The sequence below is a fragment of the Pan troglodytes genome, chromosome 2, assembly GCF_028858775.2.
Source record: "Pan troglodytes isolate AG18354 chromosome 2, NHGRI_mPanTro3-v2.0_pri, whole genome shotgun sequence".
NCBI classification, from domain to species: Eukaryota; Metazoa; Chordata; class Mammalia; order Primates; family Hominidae; genus Pan; species Pan troglodytes.
In genome coordinates, this window is record NC_086015.1 from 171413832 (window position 1) to 171427795 (window position 13964).

The window sequence follows — 13964 nt, forward strand, 5'->3', positions numbered from 1 at the left end:
CATTTTTATTAAAATAATTAAGATCAAACTGTATTGAAACAATCTGGAGTCTTTACATTTCATCCAAAAGACAAACAAAAAATCGAATCAATGGAGAGGATTATTATTATTATTTTTTACCTATAGCTATATCCAGATGGGGAGAAAAACAGCCCCACCTTGTATAGTTAGTACCATCAGTTCAGAAGCCACCATTTTTGTGTGTTATCCAGTTTCTTTTCTTTCCTTGTTCCCCCACAGTGCCCTGACTGCCTTGGTAATTTCACTGTTCATTAGCATCTCACTAGAAGAGGGAAGAAAAAAAAGAGGAGGTGAAATTAAGCAATCAACTTTGTTACTTGTTAAAAAAGGTGGCAAAGAGGTTGAGTAGAAGTTAGAAGTAAGAGTTAAAAATATATTTTTAAATTGTCAACGTGTTTTCGCAGCCTATGCTAGGCCTGTTAATATTAGAACTAATTAGAGTTAGCCAAGTTACAATGCAACTCTATAGTAGATATAATCACCACTATCACCAAGTCCACTGTCTCTGGGGTTAGAGAAGGCCTGGTTGATGTATATCTGGCATTTAGAAAGAGAAGTCAGAATGAATCCTTTTTTTAAAAAAATGAAATAAGGGGGGTTAAGTAATGATTTCTATTGTGGAAAGCTCAAAAATTATGTTTGTTAAAGATGTTTGTCAAAGGATAAAGATGTCTAGTTACGTACTTGTACTTGTGGCTTTTTCAGTTTACTAAATTAAACTTCAATTTTAAAAGGAGTAAAAGATACAGATATGTCTCAGAGAAATAGAAAATACTATAGGGTGGCATGAATTCCAAACTCTGAAGCTCAAGGAGAGCAAAGTCACAGAATGCCGAAGAATTCAGGAGTAGTTTGGTTTTATCTCACCTCCACCTTTTTTTCCTTTTCAGAGAAACGACAAAAGTTTGCTTCTCAATCCCTTCTGTAAAAGCCCAATTGGGCCGGGCGCGGTGGCTCCGCCTGTAATCCCAGCACTTTGGGAGGCCGAGGAGGGCAGATAACGAGGTCAGGAGACCATCCTGGCCAACATGGTGAAACTCCGTCTCTACTGAAAATACAAAAAATTAGCTGCGCGTGGTGGCGCGCGCCTGTAGTCCCAGCTACTCAGGAGGCTGAGGCAGGAGAATCGCTTGAACCCAGGAGGCGGAGATTGCAGTGAGCCGAGATCTCGCCATTGCACTCCAGCCTGGGCGACAGAGCCAAACTCCGTCAAAAAAAAAAAAAAAAAAAAAAAAAAAAAAAAAGAAAAGGGAACAAAGGCTCAAAACACTGAAACTAAGAGCCAGATGGTTATTTCAAATAATTCAGGACAAGAGGGAGCCCACATAACCATTTGGGAAAGGTCCTTTTAGGGCTCCCAGAACTGAGGAAATCAGGTGGTACCACTTTAAGTACAGTATTTAACTATGAATGAGTCACTGGAGAGCCACTTTTGGTAAGTTTAGGCATCAAAGAAAAAAGTCGTCCCACTGCAGATTGATCTTTTTTTTTTTTTTTTTTTTTTTTTTTTCCAGGGATAAACAGCAGATTATGGCTTCGGAGCCTGGGCTGTCCTTTGTTGGAGGGCACGATGCACCATAGATTTTTATTTTCACGAAACAGACTCCAGAGGTTTGTGGCCTTCCAGACAACAGCTGGCACCGGGCAGAGGCACAGCCTACGGCCTGAGCTGCTGGCGACTGCATCGCGCTTGGCCGTGCGTCCCAGGCTGCGCTGGCCAGCACCGCAGCCAGAGAGCTTCCCGCTCCGAGCAGGAGCGGACGCTGTTCGTCTCTGGAGGGGCCATGGTGCTCGCGACTGGCTGTTCCTCCTTATATTTGGGGGAAAGGAGCTGGTTTGAAAGAAAGGAGGGATTAAGTTTGTAAAAGCTTTGGCTCCTCCTTATAACTCTGGTGCCTAAAGGGGGTGAGATGATAGCCAAATAAAACGAAGAGAGATGACCCCGTTTTGAGTGAGGAGGATTTCTGGATGAGCCGGCGATATGTCCTGCAACTGTCGATTTGGCAGATTTGACTCAATCAACTGACAGTTGGTTCCCACTTCAAACACACCTCCCTCAGCCTAGTGCTCTGACCGACTCCCCAGACTCGGGGTGGGGAGCAAGCAGAACAAGAGAATCAAAAGTCAGCCTTCTTTTGGTCTCTGCTCGTGCACAACTGGTTTGGTTCTGAGCAGGCTGATGTTTGAGAGGAAAAGCCAGGACTGCTTGGGCTCTTTGGCGGGATTTGAGTGTGTATGCTGGGAGGGGGGCGGGTAGGAAGAGGTGGGAGCAAAGTTAGGCTGAGTACTGAGCGAAGCCCCTTATTTTGCGTCCCAGCTGCCCTTCCAGCCCCCAGCGCCCAGCCCCCGCCGCGGCTGGGTGAAGAGGAGGGGTCGAGGAGGGCGCAGGGCGTGGGCGACGCCCAGCAGCGCCTCAAGCCCGTGGTGGCGGCGGGGCTGTCTCTTTAAGCGCTCCAGAGGGGCTGGGGCGGGAGGGCGGCGAGCGCGTTTCCATGGCACCGGGGCTGCGGGGGCTGCTGGGCCACTGGGCTCACTCGGTTTCAGTTGCTCCCGGCGGAGCAGGGGCGTGCAGCTCAGCGGCCACCGAGCCTCTGGGGCTCGCCCGGCCGCTCCTCGCGCTCCCAGCCGCCTGTGACGCCTGTTGGGGCCAAGCTGCTGCGGTTCCCTCCGCAGACAGACGCGCCGCGCCAGCCTCACGAGCCCTGCACCAACTTCTGCCCGACAAGCCCAACTTCTGCGCCGGGTTCGGACTTGCGGAGCCGGAACGGCGCACCGCGCGCAGCCCGGGCGGCGGCCAGGGCGGATCAGCCTCGCCGAGATGTCCTCGCGACTGTGGCTCTGGTGCTTCTGCGCCTGGGCGGTTGCCGGCTGGCCGCCAGGAAGCGCCCTACAGCTCCGGCTGGGCATGTAAGTGGCGCCCGCGCGCTCCGGAACGCTTGGAGAGAGCAGACAACAGTGTGCCCCGCCCCACCTCGGACCTGGTGCGGACACCGCGGCCCGAGCCCGGGAAGGGATGGGGGGCAGGAGGTGGGGACAGACACCTGCGGGGGCTGCGGGCTGTCCCGGGCGGAGCGCGGCGGAACGCAGTCCCCAACGAGTCCTTGGGGAGCGCCAGCCCGGGAGCGGAGACCGCGACCGGGGCGGGTGTGCTCTCCACCCGGTACTTCCTCAGCGCCTGACAGATTTTTGTCCCCCGCCCCCAGGTTTGGGTGTGTGCGCGCGTGGTATGTGTGTGTTTTCGTTAATTTTCTGTTTTAAGAGTAATTGGCTAATGACTACCACTTTGTGACAGGGTTGTGAATGAAATCCTGTCGAACACCGAGTTTGACATTTTTTTCTTTGTAGAGACCAATGAGTTCGTGCACATGTATTCTTTCTTTTTTGGGGGGAAGTATCGCCGAGTCGGACGGAGTGGTTTATTCCACAGGTTTGACCAGAGGCAAATCCTGGCTCGTCTGCCGAAGTGAGGAGCTGGGGAGATGAGTATGTGAAGGATTGAGTGCTCGGCCACTTAGCTGCTAGTCCCCTTATTAGAGAACTGAAGAGTTAGTAGGAAGGTGACTCAAACGCATCGTCTCAGGATGGGCATGGTTTCGTTCCGGATTAGAAATCATGAAAGCTAGGAGATAATTCTTGTCACCGTGTCAACCATTAGCGAGGAGCTCACGGGAAGTCTAAGTCTTTACAGATTGCCTAGTCCTCTTGACTGGCTGGAGAAGTTTCACCTGAATTCTGTAGCCTCAGCGGAATCATCATCGAACCACCTGAGAGAGAAACCAGATCGAATTCTGCTTTTCGATTTCTGTTCCTGGGCGGTTATGAATAGACAGCAGAATATTTTGAACATGTAAACATTTTTGCCATTTTGCTTCTACTCTGCTTCACCTTTGCCTTTCTGAAATGTGAATACTTTATTATAGAAAAATGGCTTAGATAAGTACACAAAGCCATCCATAGATCTCTGGGGCTTTACTTTTTCCTGTAAGAAAAATTCGATTTCAGGGTTCAAATTACATTTCCATATTTCATTTCTTTCATGTGAGATTCAATCTTGACACATGGCCAGGGTGTCAGTGGCATCTCAGAACTTCTTGCCTACATAGTTTGTAGATATGTATTTGGCAAAAATGCCACGTTTCTGGGTATGTGATTTCTCTTGAATTGATGTGTCTTGTTTATTTTGAAGAGAAGGTTGATTTAGACTTTTCTTCTTCAGTTTATCTCAGAAAACACATCCGACTTTGGATAGCTTGTGCATGCATAAGCCTGCACTTCTTAGAAACTGTCTTTTAGAAAGCTTGCAGAGTAGCCATGCTCTTACCTTTACAAGTGCCTTTATTTAAGTGGATCCTAGGTTGGCTAATTAGCCACGAAATCACCCATGCACACTGAGACAGAACAGTCCCTTTGGAGAGGAACTGAGAAATAACAGAAATACCTACATCACTTTTGACCTTGTTTGGCCGTTTTACCTCAGGTTTCAATATTGACTCTTTTGTTGAAAAGGCTGGAGGGATGACACTGCATTTTTTTTTTCTTTTAAGGATACTGCTACTGCAGCTCATTTATTTATCAAGTGAGATGAGATCAGATATTAAAAAATATATAAATTCTTAAGTGTTTAATACAGATGCTTTTTCCAGGATGTTATTGAGGATGTTTTCCAGGATGTTCTTTCTGAAATCTTGATGGGAAAAATCCAAATTTTGTAGTTCTCCTTGGTATTAGACATAATGGTGGTTTCTTCAGCAGGAATCGTGTTGGGATTTAGTGCTAGGTTTCTTCAGATGCCTTTGCAATTGTTGTAGGCATGTGAAATGTAGCCACATATAGATAGCACATGGCTTCCGCATGCCTGCCTATCTATTAAATTAAAGAGAATTCTTCCTGAGATTTGTATTGACCTCTGATGTCCATTATCAGTGAGAGCAGGCTTCTAATGAGGTGAAGACCGCTAATGAGAATGCATCATCTTACTGACTGGCACTTATAGGTCATTAACACAGGTAAAAGTTTGATGTAGCTAAACTTGTACTTGAGAAAATTTTGGAGCTGGGGTGACAAGTGAAAATAAGAAACAACTGTGCAGCTAACCAACAGTCATTGTGTTTATGGTGTATTCCTCTGAAGGTAAGCTCATTTTCAAAGAAATTTTTTTTAAGGAAGCAAAAGATGAAATATGAATATTCCAACTCTAATGATAATTGATCTGTCTGATGACCTTGTCTTATCACATTTAGGAAATCTTGAATAACTAATATTAGGCAGATTCATAAAATCAGTATTTGGAAGAGTGCCTAAGTACCTATTATGTACAGAGGCATTAGAAATCACAGGCAACAATTAATCCGTTTGAATTCTTACATGCCAGGCAAATTTCTAGCTACTTTACATGTATTATCTCATTTAATCCTGGAAATGCCCTATGAGGTAGGCACATTATCATACCATTTTATGACAAAGAAAGAGACACAGTAAGGTTAAGTTACATTCCAGAAATTCAGAAGATCTGGGCCTAGGCAGTTGGATTCCAGAGCTGAAGTTCTTAACACATGTAGTCCATTTAAGAACGCTCAGGCCCAGCCTCTGTTTTTAAGAAGTTCTTTTTAATCACTTCAATGCGTTTTCAGTGGGAGTAGAGCTGGTACCTTCTACCTAGTGGTTGAGATACCTGTGCCACCTTTTTTGATTGTTGCCATAGTTATATGGTTCTGTTGGCATTCTGTGGTGGGTATGGAGAGAGGTTGGCATGCTAATTGTGCTGCTATGGGTAGGATAGTTCCTCACAAGGAAGATCTGATTTATCTCCTCCTTATTGAGACTCTTCATAGGAAATTATCCTCCTCTCTCATGGCTGTAAGTACTTGAGTATTAAAATGAGGGGGTAGGTTTAAACTGGATATTATACAGTGGGAGTAGTTATCTGAGGCAAGTGCATTAAAAATTAGAGAGTTGTAACTGGTAACGGCATTTTGATAAAGGGTTATTGAAGAGTTTACTTATGTTAATGGTATTCTGCAAATGTTTTCTGAAGGATTAAATAGGAGGAAATAAACTCTACTCTGGATCTTTGAGACATCAAAGGAAAATGATTGGCTGTAATGCACTCTATTAAAATTTATCTTTTGTAATGTACTCTTGTAAACACTTGCATAATTATTTTATGCATCCTAATGAAAAGTAGTAAACATGGGAGTGTTGCAGATATCATAGCAGGCATAAATGAATAAAGGAAGATGAAGTAGCTTAAGCTCCTGGGACATGTGATACTTGGATTTCTCTGATATCTGGTGGGAATTTTTAAACAACATGGCCACTTTGTGACTCAGCAGTAGTCTAAACTGTGTAGGACATTTCACTTCCATCCCCTAAGATAGTACAGGCAGTTTTGACACACAGATCCCAAGTATGGCTGATATGAAACTGTCTACTCCTCTCCCATGATACACATACATAGAACTATGTTTCACCTCTTAGTTACAGGCTTAATACAGGCTTCTGTAGTTAATGTGGAAACTTAGGGTCAGTCAGAGAGAGAGAGTGACAGTGACTTAGATTTTATGAAGAACCAATGGATTTGGAAATAGAGCCAGTCAATAATCTATGATAATAATTTGGAATAGTGAAGGAGAGATGACAGAGCTGTCTGTTGTCCCCCACACATGCTGGAATTTGTTTATTTTTATTATTATTATTTAAACTTTTGATATTATACAGCCTGAAATTGAGCTGTCTTAGTTCGTTCGGGCTGGCGTAACAAAATACCATAAACTAGGTGGGTTTTAAACAACAAACATTTATTTCTTATGGTTCTGGTGATTGAGAAATCCAAGATTTCTCAGAATCTTGGATTTTCGTAGATCTGATGTCTTGTAGAGCCTGTTTACTGGTTCACAGATATAGGTTTGTCCTCACGTGGTGCAAGGGGTAAAGGAGCTCCCTTGGGCATACATTAATTTCAGTCATGAGGGCTCTACCCTCGTGATTTAATCACTTCTCAAAGGCCACATTTCCTAATACCATCACATTGGGAGTTAGGGTTTCAGCACAGGAATTTCAGGAGGAAACACACATTCAGACCATATCATGAGTGAACTAGAGATATGTGGGGCTAATAATAATCCCTTATTTATTTACTTACTTACTTAGTTGTTTTTGAAACAGAGTCTCACTCTGTCAGCCAGGCTGGAGTACAGTGGTGTGATCTGGGCTCATAGCAACCTCTGCCTCCTGGGTTCAAGCGATTCTCATGCCTCAGCCTCTTGAGTAGCTGAGACTACAGGCACATGCCAACCACATTCAGCTATTTTTTGTATTTTTAGTAGAGACAGGGTTTACATGTTGGTCAGGCTGGTCTTGAATTCCTGACCTCAAGTGATCCGCCCACCTCAGCCTCCCAAAGTGCTGGGATTACAGGCATGAGCCACCACACCAGGCCAATAATCCCCTTAAACTTAGAAATAATTTAAACATAGTCTGGGTTTACTCATTAATTTAAATTAATTGGAAAAGAGTTTTTTTCTTTTGAGGTCAGGCACATTAAATGAGCAGAAAATGAATTTGAGAAGAGAAGGCTGTGTGCATTCTCTATGGGTAAAACATTTTTTAGCAGTTTGTATATTAATATCTTCAATCCTAACAACAATCATATGAGGTAGATAACACCATCATCTTTTTCAGATGAGGTCACTGAGGCACAGAGAGGTGTCTTAGTCCATTTTCACACTACTGTAGAGAACTACCTGAGACTGGGTAATGTATAAAGGAAAGAGGTTTAATTGACTCAAAGTTCTGCATGGCTGGGGTGACCTCAGGAAACTTACAATCATGGCAGAAGGTGAAGGGGAAGAAAGGCATGTCTTACATGGTGTCGGGAGAGAGAGAGAGAGAGAACAAGGCGGGAACTGCCAAACACTTAAATTATCAGATCTCATGAGAACTCACTCACTATCATGAGAACAGCATGGAGGAAACTGCTCCCATGATCTAATCACGTCCCACCAGGTCCATCCCTCAACACATGGGGATGACAATTTGAGTTGAGATTTGGGTGGGGACATAAAGCCAAACTGTATAATTCTGCCCCTGTTCCCTCACAAATCTCATGTCCTTCTTACATTTCAAAACATAATCTTGCTTTCCCAACAGTCCCTCAAAATCTAAACTCACTCCAACATTAATTCAGAAGTCCAAGTTTAAAGTCTCACCTGACACAAGGCAGTTCCTTCCACATATGAGCCTGTAAAGTCAAAGGCAAGTTAGTTACTTCCAAGATACAGTGGGGGTGTAGGCATTGGGTAAATGTTCCCATTTCAAATGGGAGAAGTTGGCCAAAACAAAGGATTACAGGCCTCATGCATATCCAAAACCCAAAAAAGCAGTTGTTAAATTTTAAAGCTCCAAAATCATCTCCATTAACTCCATGTCTCATATCCAGAGCATGCTGACACAAGAGATGGGCTCCCAAGGCCTTGGGCAGCTCTGCCTCTGTGGCTCTGCAGGGTACAGCCCCTGTGGCTGCTTTCATGGGCTGGTGTGAGTGCCTGCAGTCTTTCCAGGTGCATGGTGCATGCTGTTGGTGATGCACCATTCTAGGGTCTGGAGGACAGTGGTCCTCTTCTCAAAGCTCCACTAGGCAGTGCCCCAGTAGGGACTCTGTGTGGGGGCACCAACCCCACATTTTCCCTCTTGACTCCCCTAATGGAGGTTCTGCATGAGGGCTGTGCCCCTGTAGCAGACTTCTGCCTGGACATCCAAGTGTTTCCATACATCCTCTGAAATCCAGGCAGAGGTTCCCAAACATCAACTCTTCTGTGCACCCTCAGGCCCAACACCATGTGGAAGCTTCCAAGGCTTGGGGCTTGCATTCTCTAAAACCATGGCACAAGCTGTACCTTGGTCCCTTTTACCCATGGCTGGAGCAGGAGTGGCTGGGACTCAGAGCTCTGTGTCTCAAGGATGCACAGAGCAGCAGGGCCCTGGTCCTGGCCCAGGAAACCATTCTTCCCTCCTTGACCTCTGGGCCTGTGATAGGAGGGGCTGCCATAAACATCTCTGCAATGCCCTGGAGACATTTTCTGCTTCACTTTACTTATGCAAATTTCTGCAGCCACAGCTTGAATTTCTCCCTAGAAAATGAGTTTCTCTGTTCTACTCGTGGTTGGTCTGCAAATTTTCCAAACTTATATGCTGTGGTTCCCTTTTAAACATAAGTTCTGATTTCAGATCATCTCTTTGTGAATGCATATGACTGTAAGCTTTTAGAAAAAGCCAGGTTATATCTTGAACACTTTGCTGCTTAGAAATTTCTTCTGCCAGATACCTTAAATCATCTCTCTCAAGTTCAAAGTTCCACAGATATCTAGGGCAAGGGCAAAATGCCCCAGAGATTTGAGCATTTTTGCTAAAGCATAGCAAGCTAAAGCATAGCAAGAGTGACCTGTGCTCCAGTTCCCAATAAGTTCCTCATCTCCATCTGAGACCACCTCAGCCTGGACTTCATTGTCCATATCACTATCAGCATTTTGGATAAGACCATTCAACAAGTCTCTAGGAAGTTTCCAACTTTCCCAGATTTTCCTGTCTTCTTCTGAGCCCTCCAAACTATTCTAAGCTCTGCCTGTTACTCAGTTCCAAAGTTGCTTCCGCATTTTCAGGCTATCTTTATAGCAGTACCCCACTATCCTGGTACCAGTTTTCTGTATTCGTCTGTTTTCACATTGCTGTAAAGAATGACCTGAGACTGGGTGATTTATAAAGGAGAGAGGTTTAATTGACTCACAGTTCTGTATGGCTGGGGAGACCTCAGGAAACTTACAATCATGGCAGAAAGTGAAGGGGAACCAAGGCATATCTTACATGGTGGCAGGAGAGAGAGAGCAAGTAGAAAACTGTCAAACACTTTAAAACCATCAGATCTCATGAGAACTCTCACTGTCATGAGAACAGCATGGAGGAACAACCCTCATGATCTAGTCACCTCCCACCAAGTCCCTCTCTCGACACATGTGGATTACAATTTGAGATGAGATTTGGGTGGAGACACACAGCCAAACCATATCAAGAGGTTAGGCAACTATCATGAAGTTTCATAGCTGAGAAGTGGTAGAATGGGGTATAGACCCATCCTGTCTAGCTCCAGAGCTCTGTTCATAATCACCATACTCCGTGCTGTTCCCTTTACCTTTGGCTTTTCCTTCATATGCTCTCAAACTATGAGACTCTGATCTTTTTACTCAGTCTGGATCTGTTTACCTAAATTCAGCAGTAGCTGCTCTTGCTCCTATTCTCCCCAAGTAGATTCAAACCTTTGCCCTTTAGTTTTAGTAGTCAATTCCAGTTCAAACTTTATTGATGATATTGACATTTTATTATATGGATTTTCTCAGTGTCCCTGTCCTCAGTTTTAATATTATTTACATATGTTTACTTTTCTTCTTTCTTCTGTGTTTCATAGAAATACATTTACCACTCTTGTTTCAAGGTAATCCCTCCCTGTATGTTCCAGATCCCATTTAAAAAATATTTTCTCTGTCATTTCTTTTTTTATCATTCATTCCCATCTCTTTCCATTCTACTGTTTTTTCTCTTTTTCCAATCATATTCAAGTCTTGCATTCTACATCTGTCTCTACTGTATGTCTATAAGATGTTTTGTCTATATACAGGTCTGTGTTGACTTTGCTTCTTCTCTCCTTCACCTTCCATTGCTGAAAAACAGCTCATTAATGCTGCTTCCTTTGTTTTTTTCTAATCATCAGTCATTTAACCCATTGCACTGTGGCCTCCTCTGCTGAATGTCCTTTTCAGAGGCTACCCTCTTTTCAGAATTTGCCTAACCCTTATTTTTCTGTAGCATGTGACATTACTAATTCCTATTTTCTACTTTTTTTACATCTCCTACTTTTCCTTTGTACATGTAGTATCATCTGTAGTTCTCCTCCTCCATTGGTGCCTGCATTCTCCCCTTCTATCTTTATTTCTCTTTCCATTCTTTATACATTAACTGGTTTATCTCTTCCCACTGGCTTCCATCATATGTGCTATTTTTATGAGACCCAGATCTGTACATCCAGCCCCAGTCTCTTTGGAGCTATAGACTTGCATTTTCAACTATAGATTTATCATCTCCATGGATTTCAGACTCAAAATGTTCTTAGATCATCTCTAGTCATTATTGTCTCCTTCTATATCTTCTTCTCAGGTACTTTGTCTGTCTTCTCCTTTGTCTTATTTGAATTTTTTTTAAATCTCTGTTACTTGTCTCCCAGTTTACATTGTTGTTTTATTATGAGCTTTAGGTAAGATGGTTGTGAAAAGGCTTTTGTTTATGGCAATTTGATAAATAAAAGTTAATATTTATATTCCTATCAGTTGCCAAATTCTGTCAACACCTACAACAAAATATCTGTTGAATTAGTTCCTATTCCTGATGCCAACATTTAAGCCTGTTACACTATTTTTACTCCTAGACTACTACAGTTATCTCTTTGTTGATCTTCTCTTTCATATCCTCTCAATCCTCTTTTATTTTATTATATATACTACTTAGTTTTTATCAAGATTGGTTTTTAAAGCAAAGATCTAGTGACATCATTTCCTTTCTTAAGAACTCTGATTATCCATGAAATCAGCTCAGGGATTAATAATATTGTTCTTAAATAGCACTTATTACGTGCCAGGAATAATTTAAGTACTTTGCATATTTTAATTCATTTAATTCTTACAGCAACCCTATCAGAAGGTAATGTTTGTATCAACATTTATGATGAAGAAATTGAAGTCCAGGGAAGTTAAGGTTTTCTGGAGAAACTACATATAACAGTATGAAGCTCAGGGGAGAGGTCATGTAATTAATAAGTAATAAAGCTAGGGTATAAACCCAGGCTGTCTGACTCTAGAATCTGAGCACTTAATTACCACACTGTATTCAAGGCCTTATCTTTTTGGTATTATTTAATTTTATAAACATTTATTGAGTACATAGTTATTTTTATTTATTATTTATTTATTTTTTGCTTTTTGTTTTTTTAAATTTGCCTGTAGTCCCCTTCTGCTACTCAAGATCTGTGATGCGTCTAAGATTTTACTCTACCTTCAAGATAATGAGTTAGTCTGCCACAGTTCATAGTTGCTGCTAGAAGACATGAGATTCCTGGGCAAAGACAAATGACTTTATTAGTTCCTTAGTCTGTAGCAGGCAGCATGAGCTTCATGTTTGCATCAGTTATCTTGCCCTTGCCTCCTTGCTAAGTTCCATGAAGGCAATGAGGAGTGGCTCCAATGGATACTGTGCATACCATGAGTTTGTGTCACAGATAGGGAACCTGGAGCTTAGACAACCTTCAGTCTTCTAAGGGGACTGCTAGCAAACCTGCCAACCCTTGCCCTTAGAGGGAGAATGAGCTTTATTATCTTGCTCAGGAAGCAACTCTGCCCTCAGTTCTGGCAGAAGACACTCTCTTCATCTTCCAAGATTGTTTTTTATAGAAACATCCTTCCAGAAAAAAGCTGTCAAGGCTTTTTCACAAGCAGAAATGCAAGAGACCTTGAAGAATTGTCTCCCAACATCCCTAACATGTTGCTTTCCCATTTTAGTAGCATAGGTTTTGCTATGGCTTAAATCTAGTATTTTTTCTCTTTTGTTGAATCCAGTGCTTGATTTTCCCGTTCTTTTAAAATAGATAGGAACATGTTAAAACTAGATGAACACAAAGGTTTAATGAGCTTACTTAAGGGGCGGTGTTCAAATTCCAAGCACTTGTCTTTTCTCCACTGATGCTGAAATCAAATTACTAACCCAGTTGCTGAATATGTAGTTGATTTCTTTTCTTTTTATTTCCATTTAGCAAAGATTTATTCATTGTCAAGTACTTTGCTAGGCATTGGGGATACAGAAGGAAGTAAGGTGATTCCTTTCTTTAAGCAACTCATAGATCAGGAGGGAGATCAGCACACAGACTAGAGCCTACCAATACAAAATTGGCAGAGATGGTACATGTAACCCAACTATAAGAAGAAAGAATACAGGACCTCAGGGTAGGTTTTCAATAGTTAATTTTTATTGACTCTGAGTAGAGGTTGGATGAGTGGTAAAGATGGTGATGGTGGTGGTCGTTTCCAGTTGGTGAAAAGAATATGTGCAAGAAGGCAGCAAGATCTCCCCATTAGGAAAACCATAAATCATGTTCTTAACAGTATGACTGGGGAGAATAATCTGTATGAGGCTACAGTAAAAGATAAGTTTAGGGCTGTTGAGTCCAGAGAGAAGCGGTGTGAGTCTAATAACCAAAAGAAATAGTGATGGTAATAAAACAAGGGAACAGATCTGAAAGATAAATAGCAATAGGAGTTGATGAATGCATGGAGGTAAGAGAGAAAGACAGAGTTGATGGGGCCTCTGGGTAATGGAGAATATCAGAAACACAAGAGAAAGGAGCCTTATGGGAGAAGAAGATGATGAATTCAGCAGTGACTGACTATGTGGGCATTTCTGTGTCTGTGGGATCTCAGCTGGAGACGTTCTAGAGAAATCCACTAAAGGGGCCTGAGGCTCAGGAAGGTGATCTGGGCTGGAGCTATATTTGGCTGTTGAAGTGGTAGGAAACAAGTGTATATAAAAAAGTGAGGAAAAAAGATTATTGAGGAAGGAAACCTGGATATTTTAATATACAAACAGAGGACAGATGAAAAAGGGCCTAAGGAGGAAGTTAAGAAACTGCCTGAGAGGAAGGAAAGAAAGAGTGGTATATGCTATGGAAGGCCTCAGGGAAGTTAAATAAAGTAGAAACTTGTATAGTTAAAAGTGTCACTACTAAAAAATGATTGACTTAGAGCTACATAAATAGAACATCATTGGAAGAACATCATTCTAGTTGAGAACTTCACTGTCATAGCCATCACTTTTGGTCATGATGACAAGAAGTGGAAACTCCTATGGAGTGC

General features: G+C 42.5%; 1 protein-coding gene across 3 annotated transcripts in view; it reads left to right on the forward strand.

The window, feature by feature from the left end:
- Positions 1-1538: 1538 nt before the first annotated feature.
- LOC134809620 (putative EGF-like and EMI domain-containing protein 1) overlaps positions 1539-13964 on the forward strand; it is a 704739-nt gene continuing 692313 nt past the window's right edge. For 2 of the 3 annotated variants that reach the window (XM_063807317.1, XM_063807318.1), the window contains exon 1: positions 2426-2928. Coding sequence is in view for 1 of the 3 variants with exons in the window: in XM_063807320.1 (XP_063663390.1) it covers positions 2514-2928 (415 nt within the window). In the remaining 2 variants the exon portion in view is untranslated. Of the gene's footprint in view, positions 2929-13964 lie in introns of all 3 variants that reach the window. The other variant, XM_063807320.1, reaches the window with a different exon arrangement.